At 42.8% G+C, this 27,360-nt stretch overlaps 1 protein-coding gene and 1 pseudogene across 9 annotated transcripts in view; one reads left to right on the forward strand and one right to left on the reverse strand.

Moving 5' to 3' along the window:
* Nucleotides 1-291: 291 nt before the first annotated feature.
* On the reverse strand, nucleotides 292-5,504 carry LOC113628514 (5-hydroxytryptamine receptor 3C-like; annotated as a pseudogene).
* A 9,418-nt stretch (nucleotides 5,505-14,922) lies between these two features.
* Nucleotides 14,923-27,360, forward strand: part of ABCC5 (ATP binding cassette subfamily C member 5) — an 88,500-nt gene continuing 76,062 nt past the window's right edge. For 3 of the 9 annotated variants that reach the window (XM_027110518.1, XM_027110536.1, XM_027110546.1), the window contains exons 1-2: nucleotides 14,942-15,048; nucleotides 18,235-18,484. In XM_027110518.1, the coding sequence (XP_026966319.1) occupies nucleotides 18,356-18,484 (129 nt within the window). In that variant the 5' untranslated portion in view covers nucleotides 14,942-15,048; nucleotides 18,235-18,355. Of the gene's footprint in view, nucleotides 15,049-16,847; nucleotides 16,956-18,234; nucleotides 18,485-19,054; nucleotides 19,101-27,360 lie in introns of those variants that run through there. The other 6 variants (XM_027110507.1, XM_027110466.1, XM_027110528.1 and 3 more) reach the window with 5 other exon arrangements.

Here is a 27,360-nt window from a genome sequence, read left to right on the forward strand (position 1 = left end):
AAAAGGCTTCACTCTTTAAACAAGAGATGCCTGGTTCTGGCACATTATTAATTTCTGAAGCTTAAATCCGGGATAACTGGATTTAGGAGGTTAATCCCTATTTCATTATAATTCCTTGTAATAGAGTTTGGCCTCTTCTCTCCCCTCTCCCCACTTTCACATGTTGCCTAATAGACTTAAAAAACAAACAAACAACAAACAAGAAAATCCTTCTTACTTTGGTAATGAGAAGTTTCTGCAAGAAGACTCTCAACCTCAAGGGTTTTGAAACTATAATATACTGCAGAGAAGAGCCAGTGCTTTCTGCAAAGGGGTTTATTGGAGGAGATTTGATCAAGGAAGTATTCCAAGAACCTGAATCCTGAGGAACCAGGCAGGCAGGATTCGTGGGAGGGCTGAGGGGAGCTGATGGAGTGCAGGAGCAAGGACCTGACTCAGGAGAGCTTAGGAGACCATTCAGGTCTGGTCTGAAACTGAACAGAAGGGCTGGGTTGAAAACAAGGTGGTTGCCAGGGCTGTAAGGTGGGATTTGGACAGGAATGAGAGCCCGGCTGGTTCCTGGAGGCAAGAGAAGCTCTTGCCTGGAGCTTGCAGGTGGGCATCTGCCTAGGTGTTCCAGAGGATGATGACCGTGACGATGGAGGGGGCCAGGAAGAGCAGGTAGAGGCTGAAGAGCAGGGTGTCCATCATGTGGCTGAACTGCATCCACAGGCTGACTGAGTGCTGCTTCTGAGCCTCGTCCTCCTGCTGGGCCCTCACTGACCCAGGGCACCCATTTAGCTCTGCCTCCCTGGGACCTGGCGCCTTCCCCACCAACTCCATGGGCTCCTTCACACCTAGGGAGAGACAGAGACTCAGCTGTGGGCTGCCAAGGTCAGCTGGGAGGTTGTGGGGACAGGAAGGAGGCGGGAGCAGAGAAGGGGAGGTGATGGGAAAGGACGCGTGGGCAGTGCTGATTTCCCTCACCAGGCAGGTGGGCAGGGCTGAGGCCCAGGCCCGTGTTCCCTTCTGGGGTGCAGCGGGGCAGCGTTTCCTTGGACTGGTGCAGTGTAGAAGCAGGGAACGGAGCCAGCGAGGCCTGGGTGGTGGCCAGATGCAGCAGGTAGGTGATGAAGATGGTCTCCAGCAGGCGGACCACCATCAGTGACAGACACAGAGCAAAATAGACACCTGAAGGCAAAGCAAACTATAAATAAATCTGGGCAGATTCCTCACTACAGTTTTTTTCCCCAAAATCCAATCTTTCCTCAGAATCCATTCCCTCCTTAAGTGGAGAGGCAGCGGTTCTCCTGCTACCTGCCTGCCACCATGTCCCCTGCTGCCTTTGCTTCCCCGGAAAGTGGGAGGGACCATACTGATGGGGGGGTGGGGTGCCACTGGCAGGGAGTAAGTCATTCAACGTCATGAGCAGGAAGACGTTGTAGCCCAGCAGGAGTGTCATCTTGAATGGGGCGCGGTTCTCACTTTCTGCCGGCAGGTAGAAGCTGAGGGCGTCGATGGCTATCAGAAAACTCCTGGGCACCAGGAGGCTTATGACGTAGAGGCTGGGCCTGCGCCTGATGGCCACCTGGTAAGGAGGGGAGAGGGAGGCAACTGAGGAGAAGCCTGGGAGGCTGCCAAGCCAGTTAGAAGCAAGAGTTGAGATTTGCTCCTTACTTTCTAGTAAGGAAACATCACCTCAAGTCCCTTTCTCATTCCTGCCTCTCCAGCAAAGCCATCGGAATCACTACACTGCCTTTCCATGGCTTGATTCTACCATGCTGCTTACCGTTGAAATGTATCTCATTCCTTCTTGGCCCAAAGTTCAACTTTCTCCACCTAAATTTTTATTACTACCAATGTGCTCTTAGCAGAATTGAGGGACCAGATTCTCAGGTATTGCGTGCATTGTATTTCTGCTTGCTTTCCTCATCAAGGTCTAATCTCTAGTGACTTTGCTGGTGGACATTTAAAACCAGGGGGAGGGAAAACAAGACAGAGCAGACATTTGGGAGTCACCAGGATTTGGAATCATAATATCCCTAAGACAGTGTTGCATAACTTTTCCACCACCTCTTTTAAAAAATAAATATAAAAATTCCTGCCCTCCAAAAAGTTCTGATAGCCCTGGCAGGGGGCGGAGGGTCATGCTCACTATAAATCACTGCCATGGGAGCTTTGTTTCTTCCTCGGGGAGGATCCATTCAATCAATATTTACTGAGTGCCAGGTACTGTTTTAGGTACTGGAGATTTATCAGTGAAAAAAGTGATAACAATTTCTGTCCCTCGGGAGCTTATTTTCTCGTGGGAGAGCTTACATCCTGGTGGAGGACATAAGCTATGTATCTAAGGAGAAGATCTCATCCAGGGCCCCTGAGCTCACATAGATGATTTGGTCATACTCATTGGTGCCCACAGGCATCTTCATCATTCTTTGGTGGATAGCCTGAAGTACCCATTCCCCCTTGCTCCAAACGATGTTCTGTGATGTTTTCAAAATCTCCTGCACGTCCTCCTCCATGCCCAACACCATGTTCTGCACTACAAAGGAGATCCAGGCAACTCAGCTTCCCCCAGCGCTCCCAACCCCTTTGCCCAGACTGTTGGATTCCTTACCACTTAGCTTTCACACCCCTTTCGGTGAGATTCCCTCACTGTTCCCAGCTTCCTATCCTCTTCTTCCCAAACCCTTTCTCTAGCTCTCAACATGTGAGCCTCACTCACCTGTGTAGATGAAAGAGCTGGAGGTTAGGGTGCAGTTCTGTTCATCAAAGGGGAAGTAGATGTCCAGGTTGCAGATGCTGGTCACCTGCGTTGGTTTACTGTATTTGATGTGATCATCACCGTCGACATAAGCCATGAGACCTGGAGGGGTCTGATCCATATCCAGACTGTGTGTGAGAAGGACAGGGAGGTGAGTGCTGTGGGTTCCCCATCAGACTTGGCCTTCTTCCTCTCTCAGGTCACCCATTCCTGTGCTCCAGCCCCACTCATCTGACCTCCCCCTTCCACCTATTGCCATGTTTGGGGGGTTTCAGGCACTGCTCCTTTCTAAGGTGAGTCTTTGTGTGGCCCCTGTTGGTTACTCATGCTCTTCCCTGGAGATATGGTCTCCTTCTGGCTTTTTTCAGCCCCAATACTCACAACTCCTCGATAAAGATATCTGCAAGCCACAGGTTCTCAGTTGCCACGCTCAGCTTCCTGATGCCCCCACGTTCCACTGGGTTCCACCTAAGGAATGGATTGTACCAGATCTAGAGGAAACCGTGGTGTGGGACAAACAGGGGGTGAAAACTGGTCTTAGTCTTCCTCTGTCTCTTGCACTTTGCATTCCTTTTTTTACTCATTTCTTTACTCTCCCACCCTCTCTCTGGTGACAGCTGTTACGATGTCACTAAGTGTTACTTGCTTCCACTTCCCCCTCAGTGGTCTCAAGGGAGACCTTGAGCTTGGCTTTGGGTTCCCTGTGTTGGAGCCACTTAAATATTGGTTTCCATGACCTTGGTTTATGCCACTTGCTCCCTGAGCCCCATCTCTGCCCTCCTTAAAGTGGCAGAATAATCAGGAAGTTTTATGTTTTCATGATTGGCTGGTTCTGTATGAATTTGTCTAATTTGTGGGTATTCTCAGCTTTATCCATTTTAATCTGTGAAGTTGGACCTTGGAGTGGAAAAAGAGAGGTGTCACAACAAAGGGGAAACGGAGTCTATCTCACCACATTTAGCCACAGGAATGATGTCATCAGTTAAAGATGTGTATCCTGGAAAAACAATTTTCATCCAGGATCATTAATTTTATGAAGTCAGGTCCAGTGCCACCACCCACCTTTTACTCATTTCCAAGGCTGTTCTGTGTGGCAATTACAAAAATTTTCATAAGCCACTAAAAATGGTAGGTCATATAATCCAGGGTACATGAGAAATGCAAGTGAAAGCACCAGTATGAGAGTCCATTGGGATCATGTTTCTTGTGGCGTATTCCCAAAAAGGGAGAGCTTTTGCCTGCAGTGATGTCATTGTAGCATTCCCTGTCATTCCTCCCTACCCCATAGAATGAGCTTTTAATTTTACAAAATCCAGTCAGGGAACCCACTGCTCACCACTAGACCATTACAGAGTTGGGTCAGGACTTACTACTTCCAGGATGGCAGACAGGGTGAAGGAGATGTGGACATGAGTGGGGATGCTGAAGTTGGTGACTGGACAGAAGGCCTTTCTGTCAAACACTGCTTGGAAGGCAGCGGGATCCACCCCATGCTGGTCGAATCCTGAGCAAGTGATGGTGAAATTGTCTCCTCTTCCTGTAGAGAGCAGAGACTGTGAAAGGAGTGCCAGCACTGGGGTCTGGGAAGTGTTTCTGCACAGAGAGACAACAGGGGTCATGGGAGAAATGTCTGGACTCCTCCTTCCTGGACCAGGGAGCTTGGGCTGGGCTGGTAGGCAAATGGTGGAAGTTGATGAGGTGAGCCGAGTCAGCGCTCCATCCTCAATTCCATTGTCTCTCTGTCTACACAAAACTTGTCTAAATGTGTATGCAAATTCAGTCCTGACCACCACTTTTTAGTGTCCTGTTGTGTTCTTAACAATCTCACCACAAACCTTTGTCCTTGAGCCATTTGGGTGAATGTCAGTGACAGATTTTGCAATCACAGTTCTCCTCCTCACTATATGAACAGGGCATAGATGGTCATGAATTAATGATGAGAGAAATAATCAGGTAGGTAGTGAGCAATCTGTGGGACCTTAAGGAAGGAACTCCTTAAAGAAGGAACTCAGTTTTCAGTTTAATGGTATATATTGTGTCCTTGCTTTGTGCTGTAATTGTTCTCTTCTAAAACTCAGGACTCATCACCACTGAGACTATCTTAAAAAGAGTTCCTTGATACCCATCTTATACCCAAACCTTTTCTTGTCATACTTTGTGGGGCAGAAACAGAGAATGTATGTGGTAACATCTTCTGGTCGAGGCTGTTCTTATCTGTCTCTGATGTTGTCCTATCCCTCATTGCTTATTCTCAATAATGAACAAGAAATTACTCTAGACTGGGAAAATTGTGCTGAAAAAGTTTCCCTCTTTCACAACAGATCTTCTCTTCTACCTCCTTCCCCTTGGCATCTTTCTTTTCATTTGCTTAAGGGAACTGAGAAAGAATTTTCTTCTTCTCAATGTCAGTTGATACCCAGAAACCGTGGGGTAGATTATATGTCTGGAAAGAGAATGACATGGGGAAAGGGAAGAGGCCCATAGATGTATGGGGAGTGGAGAAATAGATTAAGAGAGGCGTCAACTAACTGTTAAGGACCCTAGAAAGAGCTACAAAGCTGTCAGTGTCATGAGTTTCCATTTTTACCAAAATGAACACCCAGTCATTGACTGTCTAGAAATAAGAATTAGCCTGGTTTCTCTGTTTCCCAGAAGTTATGTGGATGCTGTTCTCTTACTCTTGTCCCATCTTACCTTGAAGCAGCAGGTGGAGAATGAGGCAGAGGGGGAATCCTTCCCCATGGAGCCAACCTCTTTCCATCTTCCTCTGCTTGGCTCTTCTCTGGGGACTTGGTGATAATGTTGACCTTAAAAGACCATAGGCCACACCTCAAGCCTTAGCTTTGAATAATTCAGGTGTCAGGTAGCGTTAGCCATCTCTCTAATGAGCACCCCCAGTGACAACAGAATATCATGGAGGACTACCCCACCCCATGCCCTAACTAGACCTGAACCTGGTCTCCAAAAGTAATCTGACAAATCAGTTTGGAGAGGAGGAAGAAAAAATATTTGGTCACTGGAGCAGTGCTAATGGCTTCCTCATACTTTAGAGTCACTCTGGCATATAATGGACCATAGGAAAGGCACAAAATGACTCTATTGCCTTCAAGTGGCACACATACTTATTTTAACCCTGCTGCCATCTTTCAAAATAATTGCAGGGGGGTGTCTCCTTTTATATAATCAACTTCAGACTCTGAGGTTTTAAATATGACTTCTGTACTGGCAAGTCTTAACTTCTGATTTTTTCGCGTGTGTCAAAAGCAATTTGGACCCAGGTATACTGGAGGAGGGGATGGGGTGGAGGGGAGATCACAGAGTTTTTCAGTAGAAGTTGCTTTATGAGGTCATGACCAATCAGCCTGCAAATTCATGTTGTTTTTGGCCCTGCTAGTGTTTTTAGGAAATTAGTTAGTTGTCAACATTTTAAAAATAGGGAGATTTCATGTAAAAACTGTTTCTGGCTTTGTTTGAAAGATAAGATCAAGCAGTACGGGGCTCACATTTCCGCTTGACAGCAATGCTTTCTGCCAAAGCTAAGAAGCGGTTAAGCCCTTTGGATGGAGAATATTTCTCTCTAGATCATCACAGTTTCTGTCACCCATATTGTCTTATTCCTGACCAGCTCCCCTCATTTACGTTACCTGCTTGGCCTTGGTTGGTGTTTAAGTTTGCCTTTGAGTGTTAAGATTAATTTTCTTGTTCGATTCTTAAAGGGCCTTAGGAAGTAATTTCAAAATACCATGCCATGCCTAGGCGATCACGGGTCTTGTCAGATTTAGAATGTGCACATATTTGGTTCCTGGTGGAAACCAGACATATGGGAAAGTGGGCCAAAGTCATCAGTTGTTTAACCTGTTTTATTCTAGAATGATTTCTGTGAGGGAAGGCCCCAGGGAGTGTCATCAGTGGCTAGGAAAACCAAGGGAGAGGTTGCTTCAGTGAAGAAGCTTTTCAGACTAGTTGGTATGAGACAGGAAGAAAGGTCTAAGGCCAAATCCTGTTTCTGTTAGAGTCGTGTCACCTGCTCTCTGCCTCAGTTTCCTCCTCTTTAAGATTGAGAGGATACAACCTGTCATGCAGGAGTTCTATGTGGTTTGAGATAATATTTGTACGTTGCCTATCCCATCCTAAGCAGCTTATGAATTGGAGCAGCAATAACATTAAAAGTGGCAGTAAGAGTAGTTGTAATTGTTATCCTCACTCTGTCAAGGTTGTTCAGGTTGCTTCAGCCTGAATGGAATCTTCTGGACTTAGAACGTCTGAGTAGACTGAATTAACCCCAGTTCTCATGAGCAGAAAAGTGTTTTCTCTCAGCTTCACTCAGCTGCATACTGATAAGGACCCTCCCTCCACTCTCCTTAGCACCACTCTTCATCTTTTGAGAATCCTTCCCCCTTCAGGAAGTTTACTTATTTTTTCTTTTTTAAAAGATTCCTCTGGATCAGCATTTCTCAAAACATTTTCTGCAGAACACTAGTTCTACAGGATGTTCAATGCTTTTCTTTTTTAAATTTATTTATTTTAAATTTTAGCTGTGTTTTGTCTTCGTTGCTGCATGCGGGCTTTCTCTAGTTGCGGTGAGTGGGGGCTACTCTTTGTTGCGGTGTGCAGGCTTCTCATTGCAGTGGATTCTCTTGTTGCAGAGCATGGGCTCTAGGTGCATGCACTTCAGTAGTTGTGGCTCGTGGGCTCTAGAGCGCAGGCTCAGGAGTTGTGGTACATGGGCTTAGTTGCTCTGCAGCATGTGGGATCTTCCCAGACCAGGGCTTGAACCCGTGTCCCCTGCATTGGCAGGAGGATTCTTAACCACTGCGCCACCAGGAAATCCCGTTCAATGCTTTTCTGAAAAACTTTTTTTTCATTGTTCAAGTTCAAATAAGTCTGAGAAATGCTGAATTAAACAAGGAGAAACAGGTTTTATTACTGTAGGATTTCTCAGAGTATTTTAAAAAAATGCTAATGTGATTTGAATATCATGTATATAATTTCCCAAATGTAGTTGACTTTTGGAAATTCCTTTTTCTCAGAATATCTTGCAGGACTAGTACTCCACGGATATTTTTGTGAAACACTGCTTTAGGTAAATAGCGTAAATCTAGAAGAAAGAAAACTTGAAAAATTTGTCTTAGACTTGCTACAGAGAGAACATAGAATGCTGCAGCATATACATAAATAAATCAAGAAATTTAAAAAATATGGCTTCCCTGGAGGCGCTGTGGTTAAGAATCTGCCTGCCAATGTAGGGGACAGGGGTTCGAGCCCTGGTCCAGGAAGATCCCACATGCCGCGGAGCAACCAAGCCTGTGCGCCACAACTACTGAGCCTGCGCTCTAGAGCCCACGAGCCACAACTACTGAAGCCCGCGCATCTAGAGCTGGTGCTCCACAACGAGAAGCCACTAAAATGAGAAGCCTGCGCACTGCAACAAAGAGTAGCCCCCGCTCGCTGCAACTAGAGAAAACCCGTGCACAGCATCGAAGACCCAACGCAGCCAAAAATAATAAGTAAATAAATAATAAATAAATTAAAAAAAAAGAAATTTAAAAAATAAACGAGATAAGGGCTTTTTCTTTAGATAAGTATTTTAAATCTGAATTTTGATTAGAACTGTAAGAACCCACAAACAAATAAAAGGTAAATAGATACCAATTTCAAGCTGTTTCTGAATCCCTGAGCAATATAAACTTAGACTGCCTCAAGGAAGAAGCTTTTTTTTCTTTCTTTTCCTTTAGATCAATGGCTTACCAGCTGCTGGCCATATGTTATCCACCTAGATCTAATTTTAAGATGAGAATTTAAAAACATTCTCTGGTATTGTTACCTCTCAAATATGCTCAGACAGTAACATTTTAGTAGACGGGCAATGTTGATTTTTCTCATTGGTGGTCTTGCAATCGATAACGTATATAATTTGTGTTTTAACAGTATATGGTTTTTCCTCATGGAATTCAATAAGTGAATTATTTTGAGTGAAAAATACACACAGCCTGCATCAGTTTTACATTTTCCTGGACTGATATTCATGCCAGAAAGGTTATCACCAGTGTAGACCAAAGCTGTTTATCTCTTCTTCTGATCAAAATCCCATGTTTATAAAGCAACACACCTGAGAAGCTTTGGGGGATGACTGGGAGCGACCACTCTTCCGATTTGTCTAGGCCTGTTTAGTGAGAAGCCTCCATCTTGGCTGGACTATTGGTTCTGTCTTCTCCGGCTTAGTGGGACCCTGTTGCCTCTTGTCTGTGACCTGACAGGTACCCAGTCGATACTTCACAATGTGGGAAAATCCCTCATGCACATTTTACCATTAGAGATGTTAGACATACTGCATTCTTTTGTTTGCTTAAGTAATCCTTAATTGTCATTTTGGGAGGAGTAAAATTCCAAGGCCTGTCTATTAATTGTGATGCTTGTTATTTGAGCTGAGTAGATTTAGATGATTGTTCTGGGTGGAGGGAACAGCTAGAGTAAAAACATGGAAATTACAGTGTTATCAGGACCTCATATTTGAGTAGGAGAGTGACAGGAAATGAAACTGTGGTATAACGTGGGTCCAGATCACAGGTCTTGTATACCAAGCTAAAGTTTGGTTTCATTTCATAGCCCAGTGTTTCCCAAACTTGAATAAGTCTCAGACCTCTTTTAAGGGAAAAAATTATCCTAAACCCCTGATGTTGACCTAAATTATTTATATTATAATATTACTTAAATATGTATATTCATAAAACCATGTATAAAGTCCTTATACCCTTTAGTTCTCATACCACTATAAAATTAAAATAAATGTACAAATTATTGCATACAAGACTACAGAATCAACACAACACTAATTTAATGTAGTGCATAATATTGTTTTATTAAAATTAGATAATTGATGTCATTTTTTCCCTCTTTATAATACAGAGCTAGTTTTTTGGAACACCTATCTGTTATTTTGTTGAGCCAATTTGATAGTGCATCAAAATATAATAGCTCGTAAACATTTTTTAAAAAGCAATTCTTCATTTCATTCTAACTACTACTGCTACTGCTAATGAACTTAGGAGGTTATTACTGCAAAGGTGGGGAGTGTGTAATTCTTTCCTTCATAAGGTGAATATGTGATATGACTTATCATAACATGCCTATACCGCTGTGTACTCTGTGAACACTCAGCTTCTCCCACGCAGTTCTCTATTAAAAATTCTGTGAAACCTTTGTCTCTATAACATGCTATGATATTATTTGGCTTTTATTCAGCATTGTTTACATCTTAAATCCTCTTCTCTTCTTTCTTAATTTGCCTGAGACCATTAAAGAGGTGCATTATTCTGTTGCACTATATGGTTACCATGATGTTAAATAAAAGATTCCATTTATTAACTATTTTTTTTTAAAGTCTTATTCCATGAAAATGACTTTCATTGCAAAATTGATCTGCAAAAGTGAAGTTTTGTTTTTATAACTGGCAGAAGAATTCAGGAGTGCCACAGCAGATGTGGGGTGATCACACTTGACATTAGCTCCTGACAAGCTGGGTAGAGGAGGGTGTCAGGGGGCTGCTGGAATAGAGCATTTCTTATATCAATGAATGGGACCACCGTCCATCCAGTTCTGCAACCAGAAACCAAGCTGTTACCCATGACACCTCTCTTTCTCATCCCACAGTATCTAATCCATCAACGTTTGTCCATTTGACCTCTTAAATTTCTCATGAGTCCGCCTACTTCTCTCCATCTTTTCCACCACAGTTCTAGTCCAAGCCACCATCCTGGATGATGACAGTCACTCCTAGCTTGACTCTTCTCTTCCATTCTAGCTGTCTTTAATTCTTTCTCCAGTCTGCCAGCCTCAGGGAAGTTTTCAAAATGTAAATTTGATTTCTCAACGCTTAACCCATTCACCTTTTAAAACCTTGCAATCGTTGGTTTTTGCTCTTACTCTAAAGACCTATAACATGATCTACCTTTGGAGACCTTCGCTTCCTTCTCCCACCACCCGGCCTTTGTTGTTCCCTCTGCTTGGAGAGCTCTCTCCTCTGCTCACTTCCACCATCTTCACCTCGCTAACTCCTACTATTCTTCAGATGTAAAACTAACCTTTCTTTTCTGGTACATATCAATTATAGTTTAAATTTGGATTAATGTTTATCCAGGACTCTAAACCCCATGACGGCAGGAAACTTGTCTGTTTTAGCTCCATTGTATCTCTATAAATATTGAATAAATGAATATATTGAGTACCTTACACAACATAAATATATTTAACAATTCTGCATTGCAACATAGATTCTCTAGCCCCCTGCCTGAAGGTTGGAGAATATCAGCCTCTGCCCCAAAACACTTCACAACATAAATACACTTCAAGGAGGGGATGCTTTGCAATTAATACCATGTAAATAAGTTAAGTCTTTGGCCCAGGCTATTCTTGGACAGGCCGAGGTAGTACCATTGTGTATTGAGATGTTGAACCAGGGTTGTATAGTGCTCATTCATTTTTTAAAAACCTATTTTTGAAGTATTCAGGGAGATTTTTGAATATTTTTATTTTATATGAAGGTATCAGATATGCAGCTTTTGGGTACTACAATGTTTGAAGCATGGTTGGAAGTACCAGTATGCCTTGGAAAGGTGGCTTGAGGTGTACTGAAAAAGGTTTTTCTTATCCCACCAGATGGCCAGAGGTGCTTAAGGAATTCTCAGTAGATATATATCTATGTATCTATACCTATATCTATATCTATATAAATCCTCAAGATTTTTCTGTTAAATTGAACATATCCCCACTGAGAGGAGAAATGGTTTGTTTCTATGATACTAAAACTTTTTTATTATGAAATCCTTAAAGGCTACCCAAAAGTACAGCAAATGATTTTAGAAGCACCTGTGTACCCACTGCCAAGCTTTTTTAAATTTTAACATTTATAAGTCATTTTTACAAATTGATGTATAGTTGATTTACAATGTTGTGTTAGTTTCTGGTGTACAGCAAAGTGATTCAGCTATATATATATATATATATATATATAATATATATATATGCATATAATATATATAATATATATATGGGTTCCTTTTCAGATTCTTTTCCATTATAGGTTATTACAAGATATTGAATATAGGTGCCTGTGCTATATAGTAGGTCCTTGTTGTTTATTTTATATATTGTAGTGTGTATCTGTTTTTTTAAAAAATTTATTTATTTTATTTATTTTTGGCTGCGTTGGGTCTTCGTTGCTGCGTGCGGGTTTTCTCTAGTTGCAGCGAGTGGGGGCTACTCTTTGTTATGGCGTGCGGGCTTCTCATCGCGGTGGCTTCTCTTGTTGCGGAGCACGGGCTCTAGGAGCACAGGCTTCAGTAGTTGTGGCATGTGGGCTCAGTAGTTGTGGCTCGTGGGCTCTAGAGCGCAGGCTCAGTAGTCGTGGCACACAGGCTTAGTTGCTCCCCGGCATGTGGGATCTTCCTGGACCAGGGCTCGAACCCGTGTCCCCTGCGTTGGCGGGCGGATTCTTAACCACTGCACACCAGGGAAGCCCAAAGTCGTTTCTTAAAGAAAGAAAATATTACAGAAACAGTTGAAGCCCTTTGTATATCCTTCTCTGATCTTATTCTCCTCCTTCCAACACCAGAAGCAATTACACCTCAGATTTGTTGTTGATCATGCCCAAGCCTGGCTTTACTTTTTTTTTTTCTTTCCTTTTTTTTTTGCTGTATGCGGGCCTCTCACTGTTGTGGCCTCTCCCGTTGCGGAACACAGGCTCCGGACGCCCAGGCTCAGCGGCCATGGCTCACGGGCCTAGCCGCTCCGTGGCATGTGGGATCTTCCCAGACCGGGGCACGAACCCACGTCCCCTGCATCGGCAGGCAGACTCTCAACCACTGCGCCACCAGGGAAGCCCCTGGCTCTACATTTTTAAACACACATGTGGGGCTTCCCTGGTAGTGCAGTGGTTAAGAATCCGCCTGCCAATTCAGGGAACACGGGTTCGAGCCCTGGTCCGGGAAGATCCCACGTGCCGGGGAGCAACTAAGCTTGTGCGCCACGACTACTAAGCCTGAGCTCTAGAGCCCGCGAGCCGCAACTACTGAAGCCCGCGTGCCTAGAGCCCACGTTCCGCAACAAGAGAAGCCACCGCAGTGAGAAGCCTGCGCACCACAACGAAGAGTAGCCCCTGCTCGCCGCAACCAGAGAAAACCTGAGCGCAGCAAGGAAGACCCGATGCAGCCAAAAATAAATAAAATAAAAATATAAATTTATTTTAAAAAAAAACCACGCTGGCCTTCAAAGCTAAATTCTCTGGGGGCTCCTCCTCCCGTCGCCAGACCCCCAGACTGAGAAGCCTGACGTGGGGCTCAGAACTTTCACTCCAGTGGGAGAACTTCTGTGGTATAATTGTTTTTCAGTTTGTTGGTCACCCACCTGACGGGTATGGGATTTGATTTTATCGCGATTTTGCCCCTCCTACCACCTTGCTGTGGCTTCTTCTTTGCCTTTGGATGTAGAGTATCTTTTTTGGTAGGTTCCAGCTTTTTTTTGTCTATGGCTGTTCAGCAGTTGGTTGTGATTCTGGTGTTTACGTAAGAAAGGGTGAGCTCACGTCCTTCTACTTCACCATCTTGAGCTAATCTCCCTGGGTGTCTTTTCATCTTTGAGTGGCTGCTTGAGTTTTCTTTTTTGTGAACTGTCTGTTCACGTCATTTGCCAATTTTCCTATTAAGTTATTTACCATTTCTTATTGAGTTGTAGAAATTATCTGTATATTCTGTATTAAAAACTTTGTCAGTTATAATTTGTGGTTTATCTTTGTACTCTATGGCATCTTATATAGAAGTTTAAATTTTAATATAGTACAAATTTATCAAACTTTCCTTTATTAATTTGTTGCTGTATCTTGTTTAAGAAGTTCTTTTCTACTCCTAAGTTCACATAGACATTTCACATTTTCTTCTAAATGTTTGAAAGTTTTCCCTTTCACAGTTAGGCCTTTAATCTACGTGAAATTGATTTTTCTGTGTGGTATGAAGTAGTAATTCCTGAGTTTTAAAAAATACGTATAACCAGTGGTTCCAGCGCTATTCATAGAATCTTCTTTCTTCCTCTACTGATTTCTAATGTTTTCTCTGTTACAGATCAAGTTTACATGTATGAATGAGTCTGTTTCTAGGCTCTTTATTGCATTGGTATAGTAATCCATCCTTGTGTAAGAACACTGTATTAATTACTTCAGCTTTATGGTACATTGGTATGCTTTTTTTTTTGGCTGTGCCATGGGGCTTGTGGAATCTCTGTTCTCAGTTCCCTGACCAGGTATTGAACCTGCGCTCTCGGCTGTGAAAGTGCAGAGACTTAACTACTGGACCGCCAGGGAATTCCCTCCATTTGTGTTTTGTACTAGCTAGTTGTATAAAGGTAGAAGTCACTTTTCTTACTTTCCCCTTTTAAATCTTTGGAATGGATAATCATAATACCTATACATAGGGTTGATATGGAGACTTTAAAAAATAAGCGTGTAAAGCACCAGGTACAGAACAGGTAGGCACTCAACACAGTAGTTATTTATGTTATGATCATGTTGAAGATACAGATGAAACACCAAGAGAAATAAAGTGATCAGTCCCTTTGGAAACCTCAGTTTCTTTTATAAAAAGAAAGGGATGAATTGGCATGCCATTTCTAAGGCTCTTGCCACTCTAAAAACTGTGATCCTGGCCTTTATTTGCTAGAAACCAGGCATTATAACATTATGTGATGGGCAGTGGGATTAAAAGGAGAAAGGTGATAGCGCAGAGTCGTGAGCAAGCAGTAGTAAAACGTGAAGGGCCACACATAAGATTTGGGGCTGGCTGGTTGAGAGGACATAGAGGCTATGATGACCTTCACAGTGCTTTCCGGTGCATAAACGGCCAAGCACCGCCGTGACCGCCCTGCCTACAAACACTGACTGTGCTGCCCGCCCACAGAGGGATACTGTCAACCCTCCCGGCCACCCACTGGAACACAGGGCCTCACAGAAGATTCCAGACAGGATCGCAGAACCTCTGGGAAGGATGGTGCAGAGCCTGCAGCGCGGTGGAAGGGAGGAGCGACTTGCACCTCCTCCAGGGCTTCTACGGTGCTTCTGGGAAATATAGTTCTTTGCCGCGAATCGAGCCTCGGGCTCCTGGAAGGGGGACTACAATTCCCTTCAGTCTTGGGAATTCTTTGTGCAGCACGCCTGCGCAGTCTGGCGGCCAATGCCGCTATAAAGGCTTGTTTTGCTCCGGGGCTGATGCTCGGGAGCGTGGTAGAGTGGCCGACGCGGTCCTTTTGGAGCTGGGGCACTGGTAGGTAGCGGCGATCGCCGTACTCCTTCCTTCTCCCTCGGGTTGTCGCGGGGACTATCTCCCGTGTGTTTCGTCCGGAGGTGGGGGACTGCGATCGAGGATGCAAGCAGGTCGGGGGAAGCCGGAGACCTGAGAAACGGGGCCAGGCTTCCCTCTAGTCTCCCGCCGCCGCCTCCTCCTCGGGACTTGACCCCTGAGGGCTGGTGGTGAGGTGGTGAGGTCCTGGCGTCGGAAGGCAGGTAGGGTGGGATGAGTGGTTGGGGTTGCCGGCCACATTCCCGGCTAACGCCACCAGGGGGTGCTGCGCCCGCGGCCCGTGGGTGTGGGTAGCTATCGCTTCTGCGGGCCCGAACTGGCCGCGGGAACGCCCTAGGGCCCCGGCATCCCAGGCGAAGCTGGCCTGAGAGAAGCCCCCATCCTCAAGGTTGTAGGGAGGCGGCTTGGGGCACCCCCGCTCAATCCCCACAGAGGAGACTGAGCTGCCAGCGACCTCAGAAGCCAACCTCTCGTTTTGGCGAATGGGTAGAGGGAGGTTCGTGACAGAAGCACGCACAGCAAACACTTGGCAGAGTCCGGAATGGAATCTAGATTTCTTGACTGTCATTAGTGCCCTGTCCTCTTCCGCCGCACAGAGCTGCATGGTGCTTTGTATTTAAAACATAGGGGTCGTTTGGTTTCTGCACGGACGTGGGGAGGCAGGAGGCAGATGGGCACAGGAAAGACTGGCAAAGTTTCAGGAGGTTTTGAAGAAGATGAATAGGTCATTCTGGGGTCTCCAGCGTGAGTAAGTGAAATGTGCAGAAGGCTGGGGCACAGCAAGTGGATATCAAGGGGGTGGTAAATACATATCCTTGTAGCTTCAGGTCTTTTTGTGTAGCTGCAGGGCTTGGAACCAGATTCCTGAGGTGTTGGAAACCTAAGGAATGTTGTAATGAAGGCAATTTGGAAACACCAGTCTGGCTACTTACAGTCCTTGTAATCCTGTGCAGCCCCCTCCCCCCATGCAGTTTCGACTGCATCATCGTGCAGGAGAACGTCTACACTTTTATCACTGGAAAGAGAGTTTTGGTTAAAAAAAAAAAAAAAGGGAGCTGACCAAGTGGCCTCTGCGCTGAGCACCTCTCTGGGTTCTCCCACTTCGAATATTCTGCTAGTGCCATCGTTCAGCTCTGACTCAAAAATAAAAATACCTTTCCTTTTCCCTCTCTTAATAGTTGGAGCAAGTTAGCATTTTAAAAAAGACTTTTAAACAACTTTAAGGGAGAACAGAAAGAAGAAAAGAGAGAAATACAAAAGGTATCCCTAAAAAGTCTAGCTAGTGATCTTTCCTTAACTGTTTTCTTCAGATTTGGCCCTTGTTTCCCAGACCCATTGGACTTCCTAGCTCTTGGCTGGTCTCCATGTGGGCTGCCCTGTCTTATATCCCTGATCCACAGAAGCTGGAATCCTCCTTCTGTTCAAGGCCAGGAGATACTAGCTTTGTCCCTGCACAAGGCTTGCCTACTTTCATAGCTGTGCCTCTTTCCCCAGGAAATTAAAGAAGCAGGAGTGTTAGAGGGAATGGGAAATTGCTCCCCACACCCTTCCAACATAGAATAACTTGGAATAAAGTGATTGAAAGAAACTGAGGTTACATGAATTCTTAGACAATTGAGATGATCTTTGTGTTCTTCCTGACATGGCATTTGGTATTGTGAGTGAGTTACAATACTTTGGCCTCTCCCCTTTCAAACTGCCTCCCCTCCACTTGCCTTCTTTCAAAATAGGACTAATCTTTTCTGCTTTCCAGATAATCAGCTAGTCTGGGGAACCTTTGGAGGGGAAGGTTGGACTTCAGTGATCCCTGTAAGAAGGATTATTCTGATCTGCAGCGGCATCCCGACATTGGGGACACTGGCAGATGCCAGGTCTGTTTATAGTTTAGGCTTGCTGAGGTCTCAGTGACATGAGTGCTGCGTTCTTGGTTGTAAGCCGGTGCTCTTTATGGTGCAGTTTGTCATTGGACAAGGTGACATTTTTCTTTGAAGATAAGTAACTTAGCAGTAATCAACTCAGGGTACTTGAGCCAGACCCCTGAAAGGCAAGAAGTAAAGCTTTCTTTGTGCTGGAAATACGTCTCTGGAGGAGATTTAGTCCTTTTTATTTAGAGGATTTGTAAGTGTTCTCCTTTTTTTCTGATACCTTAAAAAATGAATTGTAGCTATCAGAATTATGTCCGTACTGTTGTACTTTTAAGTCTCAGTGATAGCTAGGAATTTATGGAATTCAAAAGGCAACACAGCTACACTTCTTTAATTTCTAGTGAGGCTGGTATGAAAATTGTTTTCCCAACTTGTACCTGGGAAGCTTTGAACCATGTTAGAGTGGGGGAAATGTTTTAGAGACGTATGCATGTGTTTTGTTTTTTCAGAAGTAACCAGAATTGATATCAGATATTGATTAGAGATAACCAGGCTAGCAGGGGTTTAGAACAGTTTCAGGTAGATACGAGGTAAGACTTAGTAGGACAGGGTAGGGAATTTGTTTTTGTTATTGTTTTTTAATAACAGCTTTGTTGAGATATTTTTGTATCATGAAATTCACCCCTTAAAGTATACAACGTGGTGTTTGGTTAGTATATTAACAGAATTGTGCAATCATCACTTCTATCTAATTTTAGAACACTTTCAGTAACCCAAGGGGAATTTGTTTTTAAAGGTAAAGTGTAGTACTATTTTGTGTTTTAGCTATGTAACTTCACAGAGCTTTAAAAGCATCAGTTAACCCATTACTTAATCATAAAAATACAGAGATGAGATATATCATTGGTAGAATAAGTGTTTTATAAGTTTTCATTTAGTAAAATTTATCTGTTTTAGAATTGTGGAATTTGTAATGCTTGGAACAAACTTAAATTGTTTCCAGAAAGTCTTTTTTTTTTTTTTAAATACGTATATAAATGCTCTATACATTGTGATTGAACATAGTTGAAGGTGAAGAAGGCGGGTGTCTCTGTCACTGTGTTTATTTTTTTAATCTTTTTTTTCCCCCCTTAGAGGTGGGAGGAGAGAATTCTTCTTGATTCTATCACACTGAATTTTTTTCTTGAAAAAATTAAAGGGTAATTGAAAGATTTTTGAAAATTTATTTTTATAGATATAATGACAGAAAACTTTAATGCTTTTGTCCTTTTTTCCCCTATTTTAGAGCACTTTCACTTACGATGAAGCACAATTTAGGAAATACCTGTCCTTGATGGATTTTTAATTTCAGAAATTCTCAAGTGGAACCAAGAGTCTGTGAGCCCTGGCACCTCCACTCAGAGAAGATGAAGGACATTGACATAAGAAAGGAGTATATCATCCCCAGCCCTGGTTATAGAAATGTGCGGGAGAGAACCAGCAATTCAGGGCAGCACCGAGACCGCGAGGACTCCAAGTACAAGAGAACTCAACCGGTCAGTACTGCCTTGCTTGAGTCCCTCTTCTTACCTGCTGCGATGCTAGACCACACTTTCTCTCTTCACAAGATGCCTAATTTAAAATAAGTTTCTTTTTCTTTATTGACTTTAGGTCACTGTTAAGAATTTATGGTTATTTATGAAAGAGGAGAGGTTAGCTCTCAGCTTCTCACCTATTTTTCCCCTTGGGTTCTCCTCTAAAAAGGCTTTGCTTGAGAGAAGACAGTTTATGCCATGTGGGATAGGGGAAGGCCTGGGCAGGGAGCAGAGGGAATATGAACCATTAAACTTCATTCATGTATTTAAAATTGTTTTCTCCCTCTGCCTCTGTTGTCTACCTTTAAAAGGTGACTCCTTTGGAGATTTTCATTCAGACTTCAGCGTGTACTTGGAACAATTCTAGATTGTTGGAGGATAATCAGTAAAATTTTCAAGTAAACCCATGAGTGTAAAGGAGCCTTTAGTTAATAACCTAATTTCCTCCAAGGGAAATAATGAATATACATTTTAAACTGGAAGAAATATCTTTATTCAGGGGAAAAAATTATACCTTTTCTTGAATTGCAGAAGTAACTGATAAAGAAGAACGGGGGTTGCTGGGTAGGAAGTTGAGGTTTGTGTTCATCTATTTGTTCCATGAAAATTGGAGAAAGATATGGCTCTGCAGCTGACACTGGAGTTTCATTAGCCTGACATTACCTGTCCCTCTTTGCTACCTGAAAGCTGTTGCCTTATTAATCAACATTTTCTAACTGATGGTTGTTTTCTGTTTCTACTGTATATTATACAGTGCTTTCCCATTCGAGCTTAACTTTGGGGAAACATAGATTCAAGGTAATCAGTATCAAATCCTTAAGGTGCCAGTTTTGTACCTTTTCTTTGTCCCTTTGTCCAAACCTTATGTTAATTAAACACATATCGGGTATCTTTTGAATGCTAGACACTGTTAGTATAGGACTTAAACTGGAAAAAGTCACAAAGGTAACACTGGAGCAGGGCTTTGACGACTGATGAGGTGGGGATGCTTTCAAGCTGCTTAAGTCATCTGTGCCTTAGTGGTTTATGACTAAAATGGTATCAACGGTAGAACCTAACTCATGAGTTCCCTTGAGGATTAAATGAACTAATACATATAAAATGCTTAGAATGGTGCCTGCCACATAGCCTGTGCTCAAAAAGTGTTAGGTCTTAGAGCTAGTTGTCTAGAGCATAGGATGTATGTGAGAAAGCTCTGCACGCCATGCTAAGGAATCCTTTACTATGGGTGTTGGGGAACTATTGGAAGCTATTGAGAGGATTTTTTTCTTTTAACTTTTTTATTTTGAGATAATTGTAGATCCACATGCAGTTGTAAAAACTAATATGGAGAGATCCCATACGTACTTTACCTAGCTTCCCCCAGTGGTAACTTCTTGCATGCTATAGTATAATATCACAACAGGATATTGATTGACATGGATACCATTCAGCCACCTTATTAAGACTTCACCAGTTTCACATGCACTCATTTGTGTGTGTGCGTAGTCTATGCAATTTTTCCACATGTGTAAATCTGTATGACCAGCACCCCAGTAGAGATACAAATCAGCTCCACCAAAAGAATCTCTCATGTTCCCTTTTTAGAGCCACAACCACCTCCCTTGCCCTCTCCCCCAATCTTTTTTTTAAAAATAAATTTATTTATTTATTTATTTTTGGCTGCGTTGGGTCTTTGTTGCTGCCTGCGGGCTTTCTCCGGTTGCAGCGAGCGGGAGCCACTCTTTGTTGCAGTGTGCAGGCTTCTCATTGCTGTGGCTTCTCGTTGCAGAGCACAGGCTCTAGGCATGCGGGCTTCAGTAGTTGTGGCATGCGGGCTTCAGTAGTTGTGGCTCACAGGCTCTAGAGCGCAGGCTCAGTAGTTGTGCACAGGCTTAGTTGCTCCACGGCATGTGGGATCTTCCCGGACCAGGGCTCGAACCCATGTTCCCTGCATTGGCAGGTGGATTCTTAACCACTGCGCCACCAGGGAAGTCCCAGTCTCTCCCCCAATCTTTGGCAACCACTTATCTGTTCTCCGTCTCTGTAATTTTGCCATTTTAAGAATGCTGTACAAATGAAATCATATAGTACGTAACCTTTTGACATTGGATTTTTTCACTCAGCCTAATTCCCTTGAGATCCATCTAATTTGTTGTGTGTATCAATAGTTCTTTCATTTTAATTGTAATTTTCCATGTTATAGATAGACCACAGTTTGTTTAACCATTCATCTGTTGAAGGACATTTGGGTTATTTCTAGTTTGTAGCTATTACAAAAAAAGCTGCTCTGAGCCATTTGTGTATAGGATTTTGTGTGAATAAAATTTCCATTTCTCTGGGTAAATTCCCAGGAATGTAATTGCTGGGTCATATGGTAAGTGCATGTTTAGTTTTATCAGAAACTTCAATACTCTTTTCCAGAGTGGCTGTATAATTTTACATTCCCACCAGCAATGTATGAGTGATCCAGTTTCTCTGCATTCTTGCCAATACTTGATGTTATTAATTTTATTTTAGCCATTCTGATAGGTATGTCTGATATCTCATTGTAGTTCTAAGTTGCATTACCTAATGGCTAATGCAGTTGAGTTGAGATTTTTAAGACTTGATTTTTATCTTAGGAAGATTAGTTTTGAGACAGTGTAGGAAAAATCTGTATGAGAGAAAGAGAGAGACAAAATGCAGGGAGCAATCTGGAGGCTTCTGTGCCAGCCCATGTGAAAGAGGCCAGGGGTCTGTGTCCAAGAATAATAGTGAGGATGGAGGAGAGGGGAGAGATTTGAGGGCATCTCTGGAAGGGGAGGGAAACATTGGGGTGCCTGGGATTCATGGTAAGGATTTAAAACTATTGATGGACACATGGGAAGAGAAGGAAGGAGAGGAGGTAAGAATGAGTTTGCTTTTGAACATGTGGAGTTTGAAGTGCATCCACATGAGATGATTAGTAGATAATTAGAGCATAGGCAAGGAGTAGAGCAGGCACAAGTTCTGGAGTCATTAGTGCATCCATGTAGATGAAGCCTTAGGAGTGAGCAAGCTTGCCCATGGGTAGCTTGTAGAGCAGGAAGAGATGGAACCTGGGAAGGTAGTGTGTGGCCCTGTGAAATTTCTGGCGACAGAGGCCCTGTCCAGTTGGTTAGAGCAGAACTGACATTAGGGTGTGCAGTGGGAGCAGCAAACTTTTCCTCTGTGGGTGGAGAAGAACTGGAAACGGAGTCACTGTTGTGCCTTTTGTCCCCTAAATTATTAAGTCAGGCACCAGACAGCAAGTTTCCTTTGTGTGGCTCAGCCTCATCCTGAAGAAACGGGAGGCTGATACCAACCCCTTTTATAAAATCTGAGCAGTCCACATGAGTTTCATTTTCATTATCCTTTGATGTTTCCTAAACGTTTACATTTGAGTACTGTTTTCCTGTTTTTTACCATATCCTGTACCCTCTGAACTTTTTTTTTTTACTTAAACTATTTCTTTTAGATTTTTTTTTTTTTGATGTGGGCCATTTTAAAGTCTTTATTGAATTTGTTACAATATTGCTTCTGTTCTATGTTTCGGGTTTTTGGCCGCAAGGCATGTGGGATCTTAGCTCCCCAGCCAGGGATCGAACCTGCACGCCCTGCATTGGAAGGCGAAGTCCTAACCACTGGACCGCCAGGAAAGTCCTTAATTCCTTTAATGTACTGGCTTTTTTTGCTCAGCCTTGACCTAAGCAATAGAATTATAGGTTTATGCAACCTATTTTTTACACACGTTAAAAGGAATGTGTAAATATCAAGTGTTTTTAAAAGTTCACATACCACCTAGAATCTTTTTGCATATTACCTGCCAAAATCCAGAATCTTAGATATAAATATATCTTGAACTTGTCTCATATAACAGTTTGCTAATAGAGGAAATCAGCAAGATGACAAATTTCTGGTTCAGCGATAGTTTACAAATGGGTAATTTAAGTATTTGGGAAGTAGAATGGCTGTATAAGCATACCGTTTTAAGAATGTAAGTAGAGGGACTTCCCTGGTGGCACAGCAGTTAAGAATCCGCCTGCCAATGCAGGGGACATGGGTTCAAGCCCTGGTCCGGGAAGATCCCACATGCCGTGGAGCAACTAAGCCTGTGCGCCACAACTACTGAGCCTGTCCTCTAGAGCCCGTGAGCCACAACTACTGAGCCCGCGTGCCACAACTACTGAAGCCCGGGCGCCTAGAGCCTGTGCTCCACAACAAGAGAAGCCACCACAATGAGAAGCCTGCGCACCACAATGAAAAGTAGCTCACACTCACCGCAACTAGAGAAAGCCTGCACACAGCAATGAAGACCCAATGCAGCCAAAAATAAAATAAATAAAAATTAATTAATTAATTTTTTAAAAAAGGAATGTAAGTAGATAATTGGGTAGAGATTACAGTTTCGTGTCTCTTGATCATAACCATTGTTTCCATATTAGTTTTTAGAGACGAAATCTGGGATGGGACCTCCCAGATGCCAGGCATATCTATTATCCATCAGAAATAAAAAAACAGTACCTCCCAAAGTAGCAAAAGATAAGGATACATAGTCTGTGGCTCTTAATTGGAAAACAAGGTTTTATTCACCACCATTAGCCTTCAATAGATCCAGTTAACATGGACACATGGAACTGTCAAACAGAATTCAGAAGCAAAGCATCAGGGATTAAATTCTCATTTTAAACAGGCGGGTGATTTTTTTTTTTTCTCTCAAGCTGTAAGCAAAGTTGCAGAGTACACAGTTTGCCTGTTTCTTAATATTGTGACCAAATCTTTTGGAATACTCTTTGGGAAAATTGCTCTAATCATTTGCGTTTCAGATATTTGTATCACATCTGCTTAGAGCTAATTAAGTTAAAAATAATGCATTTTCACACCTCCCCTTTGTTCAGGACTATTGAGTTAAAGCTTATGGCCACACACAACTTGATGATTTGCAGACATCCTTTAATCCTGAAGTGCTAATAGGGGTGCCTTCTGTTGCTGTTAGTTCTTTGAGCCTAAGTATTATCTTGGTTGGCATTAGGCTGGCATTATTTCAACTAACAAAGATTTATGTCCAGACCGCTCCTTAACACTGTTCCTGTGTCTGAGGCATGACTCTCCAAGCACAGCTCCTTTTCTTATAACTGCATTCAGATATGCACATGTCGATCACATAACTCCACCAAGTCTGGTTGGTTTGTGTGTGCTTTTTTTTTTAATTGAGGTATAGCTGTTTTACAATGTTGTATTAGTTTCTACTGTACAGTGAAGTGGAGTTCCATGTGCTATACAGCAGGTTCTTATTAGTTACCTATTTTATATATATTAGTGTGTATATGTCAATCCCAATCTCCCAATTCATCCCCCTGCCCCCGGCTTGGTTTGTTTTAAGATGTGATGTTTATTCACTTTTTTAATTCAGCAAACATTTGAGCACTCTCCAAGATGCACGCACAGCCCTGAATGAAGTGTTCTGGTGCACATGAAGATAAATTAGTGCTGGGCCTGCCTGCCCTCCGTATCTTAAACTCATAGGCATGTACATAGATTACTGTAATTTAGATGCTATGGAGATTAACAAGAAGGAGAGAGTGCTTCAGTTTTTGAGGTCAAGGAAGACTTCAGCAGGAGGTAGCATTTGGTTGGAGACTTAGAGGAACAGTTAGAATTCAGAGAAATAAGAACATGCCTGGTAGAAGAAAGAGCTGTGGGTAGGACCAACTAGGTGCTGTTGGCTTTGAACATGAAGTGTGAAGTCATATATGTAGAAGGATAGGTCAGTGAGTTTCAGATGATGTGTTCTTGAATAATAGGCCAAGGAGTTTGGATTTTAGTTGCTTTAAATTAAAAGTTAAGCAAAAGCAAGACCAAGCTATTTGACGCTTTTATAAGTTTTTTTATTGTGGTGGTTGTTTGTTTTCTCAGTGTGCTCAGGCTAAAGCCAAAGGTGACTTGTTTTTCCCTAGCATGTGTAATCTAGGAAAGGAGGAAAGATGGAAAATAAGCAGGGCTTCCCTAGTGGTGCAGTGGTTAAGAATCCGTCTGCCAATGCAGGGGACACGGGTTTGAGCCCTGGTCAGGGAACATCCCACATGCTGCGGAGCAACTAAGCCTGTGAACCACAACTGCTGAGCCTGCGCTCTAGGGCCCGCGAGCCACAACTACTGAGCCCACATGCCACAACTACTGAAGCCCGCGCACCTAGAGCCCATGTGCCGCAACAACAGAAGCCACTGCAATGAGAAGCCTGCACATGCAACAAGGAGTAGCCCCCGCTCGCCGCAACTAGAGAAAGCCTGCGTGCAGCAACGAAGAACCAATGCAGCCAAAAATAAATAAATTAAAAAAAAAAAAGAAGTGTACCACTGGTGGAATTTGCTTTCTACCAAGTTAGAATATTCTGCTTCTAGGCAAAGTAACAAAGCAAGTATTTGCAAAGTCCAGTGACCTTCACTTAGTGTCTCCTTTAGTTCCTTGTTCGGCTGACACTGTAGCCCTGGTTGGAGTGTTCATAATTAGTGAGTGGAAATATTTGGGTGAATTGAAGTTCCATGCTAGAGACAAAGATGTGGGTGTAATCTCTTACCAAGAAATATGATTCTAAGATATATTACTATGAAAGAATTATGGTCTCATTATAGAAAATGTGCAAATTGTAGAAGATTATAGAAAAAATAAATCACCCTTAACCCCTCTACCTAGAGACAACTATTGTTACCATAAAATAGTTCTGTCTAGTACATTACACTTTTAGAGAATTTAACTCTGAAAGCTTTTCTTTATGGACTAAGGGTATGCGAATTTTTCCATGCTCTTGTGTTTTCAGTGTCGAAAGTATTACCTGTGAGTCTCCTTGCTGTTAGGAAGGAGAGCAGGGTGAAGGAGATTAGTATTTGCAGTCTCTGCATTATTTTTCTCTTGAATGCTACTCAGTGACTCAGCACATTTTCTGGACAGTTAGTAATAGGATGCGTAAGAACACCTGCCTTTTTTTTTTTTCTTTTCCCTGAAGGCATCTATAAAGCTTTATAAATCTTAGTACGGTATGATACGGTGTCTGGCCTGGTGCCAGATGTTGGTCTCCAATAGCAGCCCAGAGCTCTCCGGTAGAGATGACAACAGTGCTGCCATTGGTGCAGAGCCCAGGTGGCTTTCCTGCGTGGTGACTGAGTCTACCACGTGGGTCTCCTAAGATTGGCCTGCTGCCTTGATCATGAGCTCTCTTATGCCATCTGCAGCAGGACTGCTGCTTCTTTCCTAGGAAATGCTGCTTAAGGGAAATAAATATAGCTTGTTGGCATGAGTTAAAGGAGCTTTCTGTCAAAAGGGATGAAAAGTATTGGAACTAGCTTTTTGTTTTTTAAGCAGTTTTAAATACCCAAACCTTTATTTTGTTAAGATCTATAACTTGGAAGTTACAAATGGTTAGTGAGAACTTTCTCAGTGAAACTTTGGTTTTGCTTTGAGGTAGCCTTTTGCTAATGCTTTTTTGAATGTTTCACCATTCTGTCCCTCCCTCTCTCTTAATCAAAAATAAAAAGGTCAATGCCGGAAACAGGAAACAAAGCCTCCGGAAGTCTTTGCAATGGTTGAACCTGTCCGTAGAATTAAGCTTATTAAGTCTATTCCTTCCCTCCTTACCCCCCTTTTAGGGAGTTAACCTATTTAGATAATTAATTAGATGTTATATATGTTTTAATTATTTAAGATTTTTCTGAATTAGCTGTTCAAAGAATCAACTTATCTGTTATTAGATATCCGATGAAAACTTCTGTTTACTAAAGCAGATGTGGTGTTGAGCAGTCACTTAGTTTCCTGAAATGTTGTATTCTCACAGTGGAAAAATAGCCAGACTGCCCAAATCTTCACCTTTGCCTTTGCTTCCCACCATTGTCAGCGGCTCCAGTCTGCTCTGCGGTACAGGAGTCACATGTTGGACCCACTAATGTCTTATTCTAGGCATTTAACATGGGCTCTTACTGATCACGGTACTTACTGATCACTGAAGGGAGTTTCATTTACAAATTATATTTTGGCTTTTTTAAGCTAAAGCCTGAAAATCTTGAAGGGATTTTGTCAAATGCAAATGACCAGCATCCTACCGTCTACATCAGTGGTTCTCAGTTCAGGCTGCGTATTAAAATCACTTGAAGAGCGTTAAAAAAAAATACCAATGTTCCAGACCCATTAAACTAGTCTCTGGGGTCAGGCTCAGGCATCCATGTTGTTTAAAAGCTGCCCTGGTGATCCTAATGTGTCAGCAGCACTGAGAACCTCTGCCTTAGATCTCATGGAATAAAGTCTCTTCTGTCCCCTCAACCAATGGGGCTCCAATCCCTTCTGTGATTTATTTTCAGTTTAGTCCTTTGAAACCTTATCATTATAATAACAAAGTTAATCTCACACCCCAGTGTAATAGGAACTTTAGAAAAGTTCCTTGGAATTTAGCTTATGAAACAATTGAAAGCCCTCAAATTTCTCCGGATTCTGGGGCAATGCTAGGTTATGAGCTGCGGAAAAATACCTGTTTCACCGTGATGGTGGTAAGTTATATCCATTGGTTTTACATATTTACACTTGTGAATTGTAATAGCTTATCCTCAGCATGAGGGTAATACAGCCTAGTTACAGATTAGTGAGCTGGGGTACAAGTTAATTCATAGCTGCTGAGCAATAGGGCTGAAGTTAGCAGGTTCCCTGACTTTGAATGAATAGTGAGCCCTTTCTATTATATTCTGCTTCCTTCCTGTGAAGATTACGTTCTAGAATTTCGCGGTCCCTTGACTGAAGTGACCGCTGTTTGGAAGTTTTTAAGGGAAATGCTAGAGCCGGTCAGAATCATGTTAATAACCCATTGGAATAAGGAA

This window comes from Aethalodelphis obliquidens, unplaced genomic scaffold (genome assembly GCF_003676395.1).
Source record: "Aethalodelphis obliquidens isolate GAN/ISIS:26980383/991018 unplaced genomic scaffold, ASM367639v1 scaffold1, whole genome shotgun sequence".
Taxonomy (NCBI): Eukaryota; Metazoa; Chordata; class Mammalia; order Artiodactyla; family Delphinidae; genus Aethalodelphis; species Aethalodelphis obliquidens.